Below are 19,502 nucleotides of genomic sequence, written 5' to 3' on the forward strand. Positions count from 1 at the left end.
TAAGTCTCTGTTCTCTGAGTCCATTCAGGGTGTATCCTGTGTTGAGCCCTGATGAAGGTGGAGTGCTCCTACCAAAACACGTTGGCTGTTTTTATATGATTCTTTTATTAACAATGAAAATGACCTTGGACTCTTTGATTTGTTTTGGGTCTCGCACTCTTTTCTGTAGTTTTATGGTTGGTGCAAGAAGGGGTTTTAAACCTTCCCTATTCTATCCAAACCAAAAAAATAAAGGTTTGACTATGCATACACTTTTAGTGCACTGTGTTTGGCTGCTGGTACCTAAACGTAACATCCAACCTCCTCTCCCTTATCCCTTAATACCAATAAACGTGACATTTGGTCAAACCCTACCCTGGCGATGCCTAAAAGCTGGTAAGATCGTGCATGTACCTACCCTCTGAATTCAATGGGAATTTTGTATGTTCAAATTGCAGACTTCTCACTACTACTGCAGTCTTTTTGGAGAAAATCTTGGCACCCTTCCTGAGCTGGCTAGACACAATAAGATTTCCCTTGTTCAGCTCGCTGGGCTCAGTGAGAGAAATCTGTAATTTCCACTTCCACGTTAAACATCATGGATGGACAAATCTCCTGCTACTTCCGGCTGTTGTATTTTGACAGCAAAAACCTCCGGCTGTCAGAATACCCCAACAGTGGTTGCTTCTGGTTGGCTGCAGTTACTGTCCGGCTGATTTTATTTATTTTTTTTCTTTTATAGTTGGCTTCTTCGATTTACCATTTGAAGTTTGTTGAGTCAGGTGCTGTCAGCAGGGCCACCCACAACTGATGTAAGCCATGTATGGCCATCTTTATATAAAACATCCACATAGTGCAGCAGGTCTGGGTAGATCACATGAGCGCCTGTGTTACAATCATTTTTCTATCAGGCAAAATATTTATTAGCCTTTTAGCTGTGTTCAGCTATTTGGCCACTGTTGCTGTTCTTTGATCCTGAACAGCAAAAATCCCATCAGTGTAAATGGCTTGAACAAGCTATAGATATTTTAATGGCATTATTGAAAGTAAAATGCTCATTCATGATGACAGATGCACTTTGACAAATAAAATTTTCATGCTGCTGGAAAAAATCAGTAGACATGGCCACATATAGGCAGACAGCGGCGTTCTATTATTAACTCTACAGTTACCAGTTCTTGGTGACCTTTTTCCTGGCAGTGACAGATCTAAAATATATCAGGTGCATTTTTCCCCTCTGCAGCCTTGTACGCTGTTTATGTTAAACTCTCTTTTACACATTTTTTGCATTGTTCATCCAGTCACTGCGCATTCCTTTTTCACAAAGATGTATTTAAGCACATTTTTGCACCTTTTGTTTTTAAAAGCGGGATGTCGCCAACGTGAAAAATTAACTTTTTGCAGCTGTGTCAAATTCAGAGGCAAAAAAAAAGCCCACTCTTTGACTTACAGAGGCATGCATAATACTAATTTTGAAAATCTGCATATACCAATATATCATAATTGGTTAGATTTCCCTTAACCACTTAAAGACCGGAAGAGTTGACCCCCTTCCTGACCAGGCCCTATTTTGCGATTCGGCACTGCATTATTTTAACGGACAATTGCACGGTCATGCAACGCTGTACCCAAATAAAATTGTCGTCCTTTTTTTCCCCACAAATAGAGCTTTATTTTGGTGGTATTTGATCACCTGTGCAATTTTTTTAATTTTTGCGCTATAAACAAATAAAGAGCGACAATTTAAAAAAAAAAAAAAAAAAACAATATTTTTCACATGCTATAAAACATTCCCCCGAAAAAATGTTAAAATCTAAATTTTTTAACATTTTAGGCCAATTTGTTTTCTGCTACATATTTTTGGTAAAAAAAAAAATCACAATAAGCGTATTTTGATTGGTTTGCGCAAAAGTTATCACGTTTACTAACTACAGAAAAGATTTATATACCCAAATAAACAGGGCTCGCAAAATAATTAATAAAAATAAATAGATAGCATCAATTCATATACATTTTAACTCCAACAGTGTTATAATACTAAAATATGTGCATAAAGTGCTCTGTGCAAAAAAATATATATCCAATAATTATATAAAAGTGCATAAAGTATTGACGTACTGGATACAGGATAACAATTTATATAATAGTTATAAAAACGTGCCGTGCAAAAGTGCCATCAATACTCAAAGTCCACAATAATGGCCCAAATAATTTGTTTCTTTCCAAAATTATGATCGTGCTCATATAAAGTGCTGTATATCTAAGGTGCCAATTTTCAAGGTGCAATGGTGCTCCACACAGTGACGGTGCTTCCTGCCTCCCTGAGGGAATCCACTCACCAGAGCTCAAAGGTAAATGGGCCTTTATAATAATATGGACCAATGCTTCTCCACCACAGGAATACACAGACTTCCCCTTCGGTATCTCCGGTATCACTCAAAAAAGGATAAGCCAAACATAGTGAAGCCCGTAAAATAACATTTTTTATTGGTAAAAAAATAAATACTACTCACAATAAAGCATAAGATAATCAGCAGAAGAATAATCCCATTAACCACAAACACAGCTCCACTCCCGGAACGCAGCCGGCATGCATTCCACGGGATACAGGAAGTGACGTATTGCAGTAGCCGTTCACCGGAAGTGCGTCAACGCGTTTCGCCCACCTACAAGTACCGTTCATATCTGTACGACTTCAAAGTAGTCCCTGCTCTACTTTGAGAAGATTTTAATGCGTTTTGAGTTTCAAAGACCTAGGTATTGCTTCAAATCCAGGCAAAATCGAATGACTTTTAGGCCGCATAAGTGTAAAAGGGGCCTAAACCTTTAAATATCTTTTCATGGGACCTTTACATTTATTGCTCTCTAAAGTAGATATAAAACCAGTCAATAAAGTGTACCTTCATCCTTCCTAGCCACTTCCTACCATCTCACCCTTACCCAGCAATCGCAAACTACTTTTTTATTAATATTTTGTTATTTTTACCTTTTTCTGGGAATTTTCCACCTAATTCCTAGGTTTTTCCTAGGTGAGAATGAGGTTTCACTTTCCGCAGCCTCCTGAGATATCCATGTCATGCATCCTAGGAGTTGTCCTAGTGTGCATGCTCCATAGTGTGTCATTGGGGCTGCCATTGCCTAATGGGCCATACACACTATACAGTTATCTTTAGATTTGTTTCCTTTAGATTTACCAAAACTATGTAATAGGAGGACAAATCTAAACTCCTTCAATTTGTATGCAATCAGGCAGGCCCTTGTAATACATAGTTGAAGGTAAATCTAAAGGAAATCTGACAAAAAAAGTTGTATAGTGTGTATCCGGCTTAATACTTGCAGCTAGCACCCTAATGACGTGGCACATGCGTGTCATCAGTGGGCCAGCTGCGAAAACCCAGAAGAGACCGCTTGCTTCCTGATGACCTCACAGATAAAGATGGTGATGCAGGACCCGGTACACATTGGTGGTGTGGTGTATCCCAACAGAACACTGCTGGATCATTCGGCATGTGAATGTGTTTTGTGGACTACCCAGAAAACAAGATAAGGGGCTTTGGGAGGATGTTGGTTTAAAGTAAGGTTCCTCTTTAGAATATTTTAAAAATGTTTAAATCTGCCCTAATAAAAGTGGGTGATCATGCAATAAAAACCTTTCTGCAGGCACTTCCTGTTACAGGGTGACAACTCTCTGTCCCTGTGCCCCAAATATTGTCCTTAGTTGTCAACGCATCACATGCTTTCCTATAGGAGGAACTGGTAAAGCATATTACATTTAAGATTCATTGTTGTCACCCTGAGTAATGCCATGCAATCATTCCTGGAGCACGTTCATGTAGACAGGAAGTGGTTGCAAAGAAGCTGCAATAGATCTACAGCAGTGAGATGCAGCAAAGAATGAAAAAAAAATACTATTTTATTTTTTAAAAATGCCATTGTGTTTATACAAAATGCTTTAGCAAACTAAATGTCATTCAGTTAGGGTTTTTGTGTACTTTAACCACTTAAGCCCCGGAGGATTTGGCAGCTCAAAGACCAGGCCCTACAGTGCCTTGCAAAAGTATTCGGCCCCTTTGAACTTTGCGACCTTTTGCCACATTTCAGGCTTCAAACATAAAGATATAAAACTGTAATTTTTTGTGAAGAATCAACAAGTGGAACACAATCATGAAGTGGAACGAAATTTATTGGATATTTTAAACTTTGTTAAATAAAAAACTGAAAAATTGGGCGTGCAAAATTATTCAGCCCCTTTACTTTCAGTGCAGCAAACTCTCTCCAGAAGTTCAGTGAGGATCTCTGAATGATCCAATGTTGACCTAAATGACTAATGATGATAAATAGAATCCACCTGTGTGTAATCAAGTCTCCGTATAAATGCACCTGCACTGTGATAGTCTCAGAGGTCCGTTTAAAGCGCAGAGAGCATCATGAAGAACAAGGAACACACCAGGCAGGTCCGAGATACTGTTGTGGAGAAGTTTAAAGCCAGATTTGGATACAAAAAGATTTCCCAAGCTTTAAACATCCCAAGAAGTACTGTGCAAGCGATAATATTGAAATGGAAGGCGTATCAGACCACTGCAAATCTACGAAGACCTGGGCGTCCCTCTAAACTTTCAGCTCATACAAGAAGACTGGTCAGAGATGCAGCCAAGAGGCCCATGATCACTCTGGATGAACTGCAGAGATCTACAGCTGAGGTGGGAGACTCTGTCCATAGGACAACAATCAGTCGTATACTGCACAAATCTGGCCTTTATGGAAGAGTGGCAAGAAGTAAGCTATTTCCTAAAGAGATCCATAAAAAGTTTTGTTTAAAGTTTGCCACAAGCCACCTGGGAGACACACGAAACATGTGGAAGAAGGTGCTCTGGTCAGATGAAACCAAAATCGAACTTTTTGGCAACAATGCAAATGTTAGGTTTGGCGTAAAAGCAACACAGCTCATCACCCTGAACACACATCCCCACTGTCAAACATGGTGGTGGCAGCATCATGGTTTGGGCCTGCTTTTCTTCAGCAGAGACAGGGAAGATGGTTAAAATTGATGGGAAGATGGATTGAGCCAAATACAGGACCATTCTGGAAGAAAACCTGATGGAGTCTGCAAAAGACCTGAGACTGGGACGGAGATTTGTCTTCCAACAAGACAATGATCCAAAACATAAAGCAAAACCTACAATGGAATGGTTCACAAATAAACATATCCAGGTGTTAGAATGGCCAAGTCAAAGTCCAGACCTGAATCCAATCGAGAATCTGTGGCAAGAACTGAAAACTGCTGTTCACAAACGCTCTCCATCCAACCTCACTGAGCTCGAGCTTTTTTGCAAGGAGGAATGGGCAAAAATTTCAGTCTCTCGATGTGCAAAACTGATAGAGACATACCCCAAGCGACTTACAGCTGTAATCGCAGCAAAAGGTGGCGCTACAAAGTATTAACTTAAGGGGGCTGAATAATTTTGCACGCCCAATTTTTCAGTTTTTTATTTGTTAAAAAAGTTTGAACTATCGCCCTGTGTATGTAGCTGTGTGCTTGGAGGTTAACTTTAACCCCTTGCCGACCGTCACACGACTATATACGGTGGCAGTCAGCCCCTCCTTGGCAAAGTGACGTATGGGTATGTCACTCGCCCCCTACAGGCTCGTGGGTGAGTGACATACCCATACGTCACTTTGCCCAGGAGGGGCTGACCGCTGCCGTATATAGTCGTGTGACGGTCGGCAAGGGGTTAAAGTTAACCTCCAAGCACACAGCTACATACACAGGTTAAATATGGTGGAGCTGTTTTACCACCAAAATAATTTTTATTTTAGTGAGATTATCCTAAGATTTAGGCTGCATTAACCCCTGAGCGTAGCGATTTACTGGCCTTTTTATTTGAGTGTTTTTGTGTGTTTTTATAAGCGTATTACAAGTTTTTTACAGCTTCAGGCATTTTTGTTTAGCCAATAGAAAGCTCTAAGAGGAGGAGGAGAGGCAGAGGAAATTAGGGGTGGAGAGCTGCTGTTTGAGCAGAAAACGGAGCTTCCTGTCATAAGGACCGATTACTGCTGCTCTCTCCTGGTGCAGGGTGACTGGTCTTTTCTCCACCCCCTTCGGTAGTCTTCCTAATGCCTCGTACACACACATCGATTATTGGCCGGGAATTTTCGGCCAACGTCCGATCGGCCGATTTTCAGCTTGTTAGTATGATGCTTTCGACAACCGACTTCCGATTTAATAAAATCTGGTGTGCAGGCTATAAAATTTTTTTTGGCCGTCAACACAACGGCCGATTTTCCGTCAGTCAGTACAGATTTCGGCAGACAAAAATCTGATGAGCAAGACTGGGCATGCTCAGAGAAGAAAAAACACACGGAAAGTAAACCAGCACATGACATCACTTCTGAAGTAGATTTATGTTGGCCGAGAAAATTTGTGTGCAGTCTAGGCACATTCCAACCAACAAAACACAACTCTGGACAAAAGTCGGACGATCGGTCGGCCGATAATCGTTGCGTGTGTACGAGGCATTAGACAGCCTATAGTGGGCCAACCTGCTCAATCTGCACAAGCTTTGTGCAGCACAGGTTAATTGTCACTGCTGCTTTTACAAGGTAATATCTGAACTTTTTAAAACCATTTGGCACATACAACCTTGATTTGTTTTCCTTTGTGTGGCTGGTGTTCATTTTAAAAGTATAGTGAACTTTTTAACTTTTAAAAAATTTGGGAAAATTAAGTTTCTGGTTCCATTTGATATTTTCCTATTGCTTTGTAGAGTATAAAATATTCTTTTAGCTATTAATGACAGAATTTATAACTTTAACATTCTGTTGATCTGCTCCCAATATGTGATTTTGTGTAGTTGGATTACAGCTATGCATGATATCAGTCAGTGGTAGATTATCTCAGCATTTATACTTCCAAAGTTTCCTGTCCAGATTAGTTTCATTCATACGTCATTTGCTGTCTGCGCTCTGTGTTTTTTCCCTGAAATGCACTTGTTGCTGTGGCACTCCAGGAGTATGTGCCAGAAATCTGATAAGCTTTGCCCAGCATGAAGAATTGCTTCTCTTATGATGTAACCTGAGTCTTGGTGGTGAAAGGTACGATGACATATAGCAGGTCCACAACATATATCACACGTGGGCGAAGGTCAGAATAAACAGATGCAACCTGCTCTGCTCAGCTCCTGTGTGGAGTCCTGCTGTAATGAAGAATGTGGTATAAATAAGCTCCTCTGGAAACTAAGTGCCAGGAGGTGCCAAATAATAGCTTTAGGTTAATCGTCCTCTCCAGTGCACCATGGGAACCCATGGTGGCAGTTCCTATGCAAAAATCAACATTCTGCAATAGGTATTTGCATAGACTTAATTTGGCCACACCAGAAAATCCATAGATTCCCCCATTCATACTAAACAGCATGAATGGACAAATCTCCCTTTGCTGGCAGAACACGTCAAAAGTGACAGCAGCAGATTAGCTTGGATTACTCAATCAAACTTTTTCAAGCTAGGTGGTGGTGGTGGCAGGGCCACCCATGGCTCAAATGTGTGCAAATTTACAGAAATCGGCTGAAAATGTATTTGCATTGTTGGGTCTAGTGACTCTTTCTCTGGACAATACCCCACAGATTCTCTATGAGGTTTAGGTTAGGCGAGTTTCCTGGCTAATCAAGCACAGTGATACCATGGTCACTAAACCAGATATTTGCACTTTTGGTAGTGTGGGCAGGTGTCAAGTCCTGCTGGAAAATGAAATCAGAATCTCCATAAAGCTGGTCAGCAGAGGGAAGCATGAAGTGCTCTAGAACTTCCTGGTAGAGGGCTGCGCTGACTTTGGACTTAATAAAACACAGTGGGACCAAAACCAGCAGAGGACATGGCTCCCCAAATCATCCCTGACTGTGGAAAGTTCACACTGGACCTCGTGCAACTTGAATTCTGTACCTCTCCACTCTTCCTCCAGACTCTGGGACCTTGATCTCCAAATGAAATGCAAAATTTACTTTTCTCTTTCGTTCATTGATGGCCACAGCTCCTTAGGATTCTTGACTATTGGGTTATACTGCCCCCTACAAGGGTAGGACACTAGGCAGAAAAATAAGAACTTGACTACACCTATGGGCAGTCCCAGTTGGTATACACCCCCTCTCTGCTATAGGTTTTTTTCCTGCCTAGTCAGAAGTAAGAACCTAGTTCCTTGCTGGGATCTCTGGTCTTGGCATTTTTTTTCCTTTTTAAATGGCTTTTTTCTCCTGTTTTTTTCTCTCTGTTTTTTTTTTTCTGCGACTCTGTTCGTGTAGTCCGGCAGCCATTTTCTTTGGCCTGGCATACTACAGAGCGGCGGCCATTACAGCAGAGGCGATCACGGCTGTGGGGGCCCCTTCTTTTCCCCTGGTTCTGACTCCTGGGTCTTTCCTTTCCCTGGATGCCGCACATGGAGCAAGTGCTTTCCTGGTGCCTCTTTGGTGGGGTGGTGAATCTGGTGGGGTCCCTCGTGTCTGTGCGTGAAACTTTAAAAATGGAGGAGGCAGCTAAAGCTGCGGCGTAGGTGGCTGTCCCCTTTTGGCACTCACAAGCCATCTAGAGTGACAAAGGTGTTTGCCTTTCCCTTCTATTTTGACAGATTTGTCGCAAAAGAGTGGCATTCCGGTTGAGGAATCGCTAGGCTTTAAGGGTCTGGCTGACAGATAAGCGGAGGCTGTGGTCCGCAATATCTTCACTGTTGCTGGTTCGGTGCTTAGGCCGGACTTCACCATTGCCCTGGTGTTGCAAACTCTGGCTGAGTGGGCTAAACATTTGTGCCGTGACCTGGAGGGTGCACAGCTTCCCCCTGCCTTTGCTGAACTGGCGACCAGTTGGTCCAGGGGCTGCAGTTTATCTGTGATGCCTCTTTGGATGCAGCTCTCCTGGTTTCTAGGCTGTCTGATTTGGCAGTGGTACTTAGGCACATGTTGTGACTTAAAGTGGGAGTAAACTCTCCCACTCCGTTGCCACTTTTCATCTAGTCTATTATATTAAGTTATTAGCAAACAATATCCATTGTAAAACAGCCTCAATCGCATATTACTTTGTGTAAAAACTTTTATAAATTATGTCTCCAGGGATCAGGCTGCGCAATTTAAGGTATTGTTTCCCGAGTCTGCACTGCATATTACTTCTGCCCTTTCATGTATCGTGCTGTATTCTCACACATGCGCTATCACATAGTAACCAAGCCTCAATTTCAATCCGACGTTCCTTATGGCGACCGTGCTCCGCTGCTCATAGCCGACAGTGCAGAATTACATAATCGTTTTGTTGTTCTTGTATCGTGTGCCTGTCAGGCTGCTGTTTGCTGCCACTAATCACCGCCATAGTATGCAGGCAGATGACAAGGTTTACACCCCATGTGACCGTGTGTAGCACGAAGTTCAGAGGGAATCTGCGGTCTTGTGGGTTTTTATCAGAGTGCCAATGGGAGAGGAAATCACAGCGACGGCATCCTGTCAATGGATAGATGGCACTCAGGGCGCGCCGTGATAAACGGGAGAGATGCACATGCGCTGGTGACGTCACTACATCATTAGAGTTTTTTATGCAGATTGAAATGTTATAAAGTTGTGGGAGAGAGTTTACTTCCACTTTAAGTGTTGGTCTGCGGACCAGACCTCTAAAAAAATGTTTACCGACTTACCTTTTCAGGGAGATGGCCTGTTTGGGCTACCATGCATGACATAATTAAGAGTCTCACAGAGGGGGAAGAGTACTTTTCTTCCGCAGGCTGGTAAGGGTAAGGAACTTTGTCGCAAATGTGACCCGTCCTTCCCGGTTCACAAGAAGTTTTTTTGTCCTTCCTGTCTCACAAGAATTTTTTCGTCCCTCGGGGTCCTTCAACAATGGTTCAAGACCTTTCTAGTCCTCCTCGGGAGGTACCAAGTTCTCCATGTCTGGCAAGTTGAGAGCGGGATTCTCTAGACCCGTGGACAAGGTTCCTTCAGCATGAAGGTGCGCCCTCACCCGGGATGAGGGGACATCTTCACTGGTTTCTGGGCCCATGGACCTCCTTGGTGCAAGACAAATGGGTCCACGAAGTGACAGTCCGGCTACAGGATCAAGTTTTGTTCTGTCAGGGAGGTTTGCGGCGCATATTTACACGCATTCGCAATCCAGCAACTGTTCAGGCTAAATTACATGGTTGTAGACCAGTGAATGTGCAAAGGTGAATGCGCATGCACACTCGCGAATATGCATGCACTCGCGAACGCCTGTTGGCTCCAGGTGGGCTATGCTATTTAAACTGGCTAAAGTATGGGCTTGTTGCTGTTTAATATGCAGCTTCTGGTGTTACTCCTGTTTCCTGTGCTGACCTCTGATTCTGATCCGGCTTACTCCTGACTTATGTTGTTCTGCTTAATACCCCAACCTGGGCTTGTTTTGGATTCTTCTTCTGCCTGTTGTTTTGCTTAATCTGCCTGAACGTTACCTACCCGGCTCGTCTGACCCTGCACCTGCACTTCCAGTCTGCTTCAGCTGCTTCTTCAGTCTGCCAAGCTCCGTGCCAGCTTACCCTCCATCAGCTTGTCTGCTGCACATCCTCCTGCTGATTTCTGCTACACGGATTACTGTATAACAATGGGACTATTTATTTTGATCTGAGCTATATGATAGGATGTATATCTAAAAATCCCCTGTTCCAGTGATAAGATGCCTTGAGGGACCAAAGTAATATTTACATATACCAAATTGTAAATATAGAGATATTTCTAAGCTTACGTAAGGTATAGCCATATCACTTTAGGACACAATGATGGACCGTGCCTCCTATTTGACAACTCTACATTTAAGGAGATGAGGATTGTTGGCACATTATCCTGACGAAGCTATGTATGACATAGCGAAACACGTCAACTTCACAGACACATCATTGACTCCTGGACTGTGTCTCTAGTATGGAGTATGTGTAGTGTGCAGCGGGAACGTGAGAGACGCACTGAAGCATTGTTTATCCGGGGGAAACTGGTTGGATGACCCCAATACAGTGTGACCTAACTTATCAACCAGCATCTTGATACAATAATACCACTGGATTACCACTCACTTAACATTGATTTTCATCTACTACAGATGTTTGAGCAGGTATGGTGTATCGCAAACTGCCATTATGATGGAGCACAGATACTCAGGAGATTATAAAGACAGGGTAAGCTGAGCTTGCTCCTATTTAACACTGTGCATTTACATCAATGAGACTGACATGCTATGTACAGACTGTTTATGAGGAGACCAACCATATCTCAACTACATCATTCATTGAGTGATTATTATCATGACTATCCCTATGCCAGTTAACCGATTAAAGTGCTATAAAAAAATTTCATAGGCATTACTATGGTTTCAATTTAGAGGCATATATTAATAGTCAATGATCCGGGTTGCCACTGTCTTGATGTTTATAAGGAGAGTTCCTCCCAACAGACTCAGCAAAACACTGCACAGATCAAGGCAGGATAACATGGGTAGTGTGTCTGGACGCAATATATGACTGTTTTTAAGTTTTTAATGGTGGGTGCTTTTAGGGGAATTCTTTTTGCAGTGCACCACTTGAGTGGTTTTGAGTGACTATACTTTAAACATGTATTTAATAAAATATTAAATTGTTAACCCTTCTGTCCAATTTTCTTGCCTAAATAACCACTTGGTTTCTGACTGGGGGAGCTTTACTCCTTCCAGTATTAACCATCCTTTTTCTACCCTGTATGCTTTTGGTTAGAGGGCAAGACACCTGATGGTGAATAAGATTTAAGGGGTTGAGTATTTACACATTACACCCCAATCCCTCCTTTTTTTCATTCATGCGGTTGCTGGGCCTGATTATATCTACCTTCAAGGCGGTTCCATTTGCACAGTTCCATACAAGGTCCCTGCAAAGAGAGATCTTGGTCAAATGAGACAAGTATCCGAAGTCTCTGGACCATCAGATCCGGCAGACCCGGGACACCAAGGGGTCTCTGGTCTGGCTTCACTCTCCGGCTCTTCGACAGCACAAATCTTTTCTCCCCTTGTATTGGACAGTGGTCACCACGGATGCCAGTCTGTCCGTGTGGGGAGGTGTCCTGGGTCGAAACTCTGCTCAGGGTGTTTGGACACTATAAGGCCCCTTTCACACATGCTGTCCGTTTGTCCGTTTTTCATCCATCCGTTGATGGATGAAAAATGGACATCAATGTATCTCTATGTAAAGGCGGATGACAACGGATGATCATCAGTTAACATCCGTTTTCATCCACTTCCGTCAATGTCAGTTTTTTTTGAACGGATGAATGCCCTATTTTTCATCTGTCAAAAAAAACGGATCGGACGAAAAACGGATGACAACGGATGAAAAACGGATTACAGCGGATGAAAAACGAATGACAACGGATGAAAAACTAATGACAACAGATGAAAAACGGATGACAACTGCCGAAAAACGGATGACAAATGGATGAAAAACGGATGGAAAACTGATACATTTTGACGTGACTGAACTGATGAACTGAACGGACTGTAAGGCCCCTTTCACACAGGCGGACCTTTCAGATCCACCTGTCCGTTTTTTTTGGCGGATCTGAACGGTCCCCCCATGCATCTCTATGGGGGATCGGATGTCAGCGGAGACATGTCCGCTGACATCCGATCCGTCAAATCTGGACGGATGGAAACCCTATTTTCCATCCGTCCAGCGGATCGGATCGGATGAGAACGGACCGACGGTCCGTTCCCATCCGATTTCCTCCATAGAGATGCATGGGGAACTGACAGCTGTGTCTCCGCACACAGCGTGGAGACACAGCTGTCATCCTCCTGCTCAGCAGGGGATCGGCGGCTCGATCCCCCGCTGAGAAAAACGGAATCCGTCTGACGGACGGACAGTGTGAAAGGGGCCTAAGAGTCCAGACTACCTATAAATGTCCTGGAACTCCAGGCGATCAGGCTGTGCCTGGATCACTTGGCGGATCGTCTCCGGGGGGCTTCCACTGTGGATTGTCAGACAGTGCCATGGTAGGGGCTTATGTCAATCACCAGGGTGGAACAAGAAGTGTGTTTGCAGCTCTGGAGGTAGGCTGCATTCTACGGTGGGCAGAACGCCTCGTACCGGCCCTCTCCACCGTACACATTCCAATAGTGGAAAACTGGCAGGTGGATTATCTCAGTCGGCAGGTGTTGGACCAAGGGGAGTGGTCCATTTACCTGAATGTGTTTCATCAAATATGTCTCCAGTGGGGCACCCCTGAGTTGGATCTGTTGGCATCCTGGCTCAACAGAAAAGTTCCTAGATTTGTGGCACGTTCACAGGATCCTCTAGCGGACGCCACAGACACTTTGGTGGCCCAGTGGGGCCAGTATCTTCTGATCTACGCTTTTACTCCTCTCAGGCTTCTGCCCAGGCTCTTGCGCAGAATCAAGGCAGAAGGGATTCTTGTCATTCTAGTGGCCCGGGAACCTTGGGGACAGCCTTTCCTGAAGCTGTTATAGCTGCAAAGAGTGGGCCGACTCAATATTAAACCCTTTGGACTAAGACTGGGATGCCATTAAAGTTCATTTGTGTGTAAAGGCAGGTGTGCCAATACTTTTGGTAATATAGTGTATGTTCTAACTTGCACTCAGTCTTTACAGAATAGTAGAAGAAATAGCGCATGTGTGTGTTGCGCTGTTGGTGAAAAATGGGTGATCGGAATCTGGAGCAGCAGATTAACATCAAATTTTGTGTGCAAATTGGCAAACGTGCGAGTGAAACTTTAGCTCTGTTACAACAGGTTTATGGTGAACATTCCATAAAAAAAAAAAATCAAGTGTTTTTTATGTCATGAGTGGCTTAAGGAAGGGTGGGAAGATGTCCACGATGACACAAGAAGTGGGCAGCCAAAAGTGCAAAGGACGGATGCAAATGTGGAGAGTGCAAACCCTTATACGCTAAGATCAAAGACTGAGTGTGCAAATGATGGCAGAAGAATTGAACATGGGCAGGGAAACAGTCTATTAGATTCTAACAGAGGATTTGGGAATTAGAATGTTTTCCGCAAAGATGGTTCTTCGAATTCAGACAGCAGATCAAGGAACTTTGTCTTCAAATTTCATCCGAGATTTTGAAGAAAGCAGAGGTGTTTGATAGGATTATTACTGGTCCATTCCAGGAATTAAATTGTTACACCTCGTACATCATTATTCATGAAATTCGCTGAATACACAGCTTGGTTCTTATCAGTACCTGCACCCACCTCAATGGGACATTAAAATACTAAACTGATATTTGTGAAGAACTTTGAAATCTGAGAGGAAGCCCTCACAAACATAATGAGAACTTTCAAACCCTCTACAGATGATGTTCCTTGCGGGAATTAAAAACAGGACCCCAGCACTGCAAGACTTTAAGTAGAATGTCAGAGGTTTACAATCTCATAGTGAGTGACTGTTTTAAGATCTTTCCCATATAATGCACAGATCTATTAGTCAGGCATGTTATTATGAAGACATAATAATCCTAACCACAGTGGTCAGATAACCGCTATTCCCTTGGACCTGACTGATGGGCCTTTCCAGAGTTTTGGTCATTTTAGAACTTCTTGACATTTGTGGTTACAGCGATGTGAATTATGCAATTCAATTCCAGTGGCCAGGCACGAGTAGGGAGAGCGTGCTTGTCCTACCAAAACAGATACGTAATCTTAGATCTGCTAGACTCTTTGATGCCAAGTGCCAATGTGTCACAGAGGAAGCGAGTGTTCAAAAGAATGCCTTAATAGAGATGTCTGCAATTACTGGGCTATGAATAGCCATGTTCACTGCTGTGAGTCACAGCAAAGTTGTAGAGCCCCCGGAGTCTGACACTTGCACTCATTCTCTTCATGGCATGGCTCCAAGGCAAAGCTAATCGTATTAATAGCCCCATCTCATATTTTTCAGCATTGCTTTACAGGTGTATGGCACTACATACAGGGCTGCTATGCCGGGCCTAATAAAAACAAAACTTTTGTTTGGCTGTTGGGATATAAGATAAACTGTGAGAAAAGAGAGAGCTGGCCAGACTCTATTAGTTTATATTGATCATATACTCTCTCTCTCTCTCTCTCTCTCTCTATATATATATATATATATATATATAATATAGAATGTATTTGCTGTCTGGGTGTCATCAGCACCATCAAAGGTGGTTGAGTGATGCTTTTTCCTGTCACCCCTGGCTGGGGTCCACAGCATGGCTTATGTCAGTGCTGTAAATGATGCTGCAGCAAACCAAACAGGTCATAACGATTGTGCACATACAGTACAAAACTTAAAAACATGAGGATAGATTAGCGGAACTGAATGAATTCTCTCTTGAGAAGAGGAGATTAAGGGACGATATGATCAACATGTATAAATACATAAGTGGTCCATATAGTGAACTTGGTGTTGAGTTGTTCACTTTAAGGCCATCACAGAGGACAAGGGGGCACACTTTACATCTGGAGCAAAAGAGATTTCATCTCCAAATACGGAAAGGTTTCTTCACATTAAGAGCTGTGAAAGGTTTCTTCACATTAAGAGCTATTTCTTCACATTAAGAGCCTAGAGTCTTCCCTAAACATACATAATCTAACTGGATACTTAAATTTATAGGTAAAGTTGATCCAGGGGACATCTTATTGCCTCTTCCGGAAGGAATTGTTTGGAGCAAATTGCATCATGCTTTGCTGGGGTTTTTCTTGCCTTCCCCTTGATCAACTGTGGGTATAGGATGTGTTTAAGGGATTTTATGACCCCCCCTTTTATTGGTTGAACTAGATGGGCCTGTGTCTTTTTTTCAACTCGAGTAACTTTAAATCTAAAACCAACCTATCCAACTTCCATACAGCTTGTTCAAGCTGGTTACCTTTCATCATTACAAGAGAAGGGAGCCATAGGGGTTATTTACTAAATAAAGGCAAATAGGCAGAACACACTGCATGGAAATTTGCACCATATCTTAGTGCAGGTGGTGAAATTTCACACTGCAAAGAGTACTCCATCACATGCAAGGAAAAAAAAAGTGATCTTGCTTACACATGATTGGATGATGGAAGTCAGCAGAGCTTCACCTCCTTCACGAAGGACTGGGTAAAATTTCCTTGCAAAGTGAACAGTATATTTGCCTTAGTTCGTTCGTTTTAGTTAATTTCAAAAATGTAAAAAAATTATACAAAATAAAAGAAGTAATCATTCAGTAGTAGACATTCACAAAACCGCTAGTTACAAGAGAACACAAAAAAAAACTATAAACAATAATTTAGTTTACGCTCCAAAAAAGCAGTGGAAAGAAGTACAAACTTATCTTCTCTAATCCCACTGCTTCTCCATAAGTTATAATAAACTATTCAATTACCTATCGCTAAATCAACCCTATAGTTTCTATATATTTGCTTTGGGGGGTAATGGGATGAGAAAACCATGCAGGATATAGTGAAATGAGACGAAATATACTAATCAGCCCCTCCTTTAAAAAACTGTGAAATATAGAATTTCCTTTTTACAATTCAAGGTAGTTGTGTACATTTTTATCACCGGTCCAAAAACTAGGAACACGTGGCTATGTATTTTAGCCCTATTCTGCCATAATTCAGCAGTTCTGGATTTACACCTGACCTCTGGGATATAAAGGAGTGATTTACATGGCTCCACCCATGTTTAAATTACAAGCAAACTTTGTTATTGTAGGTTTGAATTCTAACCATGAATTCTAAAAAAAAAAAAAAAAAAAAAAAAAAAATACATTATTGCGTATTTGGGGCTGATGCCGGTAACGGGTCCTATTAGGAGTTCCGGCACATCAAATGTAAAGGTTGAGAGCAGTTTTGTATTCAAACCTTGAGCAAGTGGTAATCAGTTGGTCAAGATCTACATCATCCCATCTATTGTCCAAATTCACTGCCTTCCAAGTATAAGATCTAGTTGTATAGGAAGATATGTTGGAATGTTCAGTTGTTTTAATCGATTTTAATTGTTGCCAATAGCTTGCTGGGTATAAATATTCTCTGCTCCTTGCCTCTTCTACTTCTCAAGCCCAATCCGGGTAAAATGCATTAGATGGGCATAACCAAGGCCTGTGCAGAAGCTGGTGGATTTGGAATAAACTTATATTGTTGAAGTCATTCGACTTTATACTTTGGTGCTCATATTAGCCATGCAAATCATAAGGCAATTCATAGTTTTTTTTACTGGCATTCTTGTTTTTATTTATTTATTTATTTTATTTTTTGTGTAAAATATCCTTTTATTTTGAGAGCAGTGATATATATAAATATATTTTTGTGCAACAAATAAACCCATTGGCTCAAGGTACTTTCTGGAGCTGAAATGTGGTGATTCATAATACAATAATGCCTCAAACCATAATTATCAGGCTACAACAGTTCTTTCAGTAATCAGAAAAATATTACAATAATTTAGAGCTTTCAGCAAACAGAAAACAAACCACCGGCAGCTATGTATGGTTTGTGTAGAGCTTGTGTGTAACATATGTGTGTGTGTGTAACATATGAAATAGTGTTCCACTACGCTGAATAATACTGGATTTTCTACAGTGTATGATGCTCTTCTGTTGGAATATTCTTGGTCATAGGTTTATATGCTTGTGTCATTTTCATAGTTGATCTTTAATGTTGCTGTGATGTTGCAGGTCGTGGTGGGCGTGTGGGCACTCACGGAGGCACCCTGTCCTCCTTCATTGTGAAAAACATTGCCCTGGACAAGACCGATGACAGTAACCCAAGGGAAGCCATCCTTCGTCACGCCAAAGACGCAGAACAGAACCCATACTGGGTTGCACCAGCGTATTCTGCGTAAGTATATTCTGCATGTCATTCTGTTTTTTTTTTTTTTTTCACTACCGTATTGTATAGCAGAATATTGCAAGAATAATTTCAGACAATGTTCACAAATAAGTTGTTCTCTGCAGAAGTGAAATCTTTGGGAAAATATATTTTTCACATCAAAGCTATCTGAATTTGTTGTTCTGATAGCCACTGCTACTTGAAGGGTGACTGCCACCCGCCACCCATTCGTTTTTGTAAAGTGTTTGAGGGTTCAATAATTTAGAATGGAGAAGTGATCAACAGTGCTGTTGTAATTCAAATAAAAATAACTTACCTTGAAATTAAAAGAAATTAAAAATAAATGTGTATGTTGGACTGCATGATGGCTGCCGCATGCATTGGAAGGGTTGCGTACTAATGGAGGAGATGGATGGGTTTATACTACTATCTCCGTGTTAGACTTCCCTCTTCCTCTTAGCCTGGAAATTGTGCACTGCCTTGCCTCTGACCTTGAAAAACACACACAATGCACCCTAGTGTGCAGGTACCAACAGACCTGCTTTGAATTGTGGCGCGCAGTGTAAAAAAAAAAAGTACAACTCCAGTTTTTCTTACATTGCCATGGTTTGACAATGTTCTTGATGAACTGGCAGCCTTAGTGCAACACACACAGTCAAACCACAGTGTAGAGGAGACCTTAACATTTTGAACTGCGCTGCTAACCACGTGATGTGAGGACTTGGGGAAAGGAGAGCTTTCTAAATGACTGGCAATATGTGCTTTCCACCTGTTAAAGGAAACGTCGAGCTGAATATATCTGAGCTGCTCTTTAATGGTTGAAATCATAGAAAATATACTATATTACCAAAAGTATTAGGACAAAAATAATACATATAAAGCAGGTGCTGTTAAGTGATGGCTTATGTAGATATAATGGAAAATAACATACAAATGTGCCAATAGTGTGAACACAACGATGCACTATTGCTATATAACCAGCAGAAATTATTAAATGTGAAGCATTCACAGTCCATATAAAAAGAAGTCTTCTTAAGTGGAATAAATTTGTTTTCAATAAATGCTGTCACCCAACACCGTGCCTTCTTATTTTGATTCAAGTGCTCCACCTCCTGATAAGACTCATAAACCTGCTCACCAGAAGACCCAGGTCCCAGGGACCATACAGCCTTATCAGCAATAAGGACACCTGGTTGGGTCTGCACCTCTCTAATCCCACTCAGATGGCCGATGTTGATTTTATTGAGGTAAAACAGAGACACCCATAGTAGTGCAACACTTTTTTATTAAATATTAAAATGCCACCAAACACACACATCGATAGTTAGGCTTACGTAGAATGTGCCCTGACCAGTACGAACTCAGATCGAATGTCAATTGCATCCCCTTTCCTCAACCATGTAATGGGCTCACCCCTCTCGAAACGCTCCAAGAAGCTGGCCGGAGTGCGTTCCACGAGTCGCCGGAAGTGACATCACTGGTTAGTAAGGAAGTGTAGGCAGTTGAACATCAATGCATTTCGCCGTATGGCGTCTTCAGGATCCCCCCTCTCAGAGGCTGTCGGGCCCTCTGGGTCCCAACAACTAAGTGCACTGACAGCGGCCCTGTCTACCTTGGTGTCCAAGGTAGATTTGGTACTGGGCAAACGGGCTAGCAAAAATCGTCCCTCGCCTTCACCTCTTTCCTCTGTCTCATCAGATCCAGAATCTGATTCGGCCGCCACGG

The 19,502-nt window shown here is 42.2% G+C and overlaps 1 protein-coding gene across 1 annotated transcript in view; it reads left to right on the top strand.

Annotated features, from left to right (window-relative positions):
* WDR70 (WD repeat domain 70) overlaps positions 1-19,502 on the top strand; it is a 463,052-nt gene that overhangs the window by 433,887 nt on the left and 9,663 nt on the right. The window contains exon 17 of the mRNA XM_082255751.1: positions 17,624-17,786. Coding sequence (XP_082111877.1) covers positions 17,624-17,786 — 163 coding nt within the window. The remainder of the gene's footprint in view (positions 1-17,623; positions 17,787-19,502) is intronic.

This window comes from Pelophylax lessonae (genome assembly GCF_965119305.1).
Source record: "Pelophylax lessonae genome assembly, chromosome: 1".
NCBI lineage: Eukaryota > Metazoa > Chordata > Amphibia > Anura > Ranidae > Pelophylax > Pelophylax lessonae.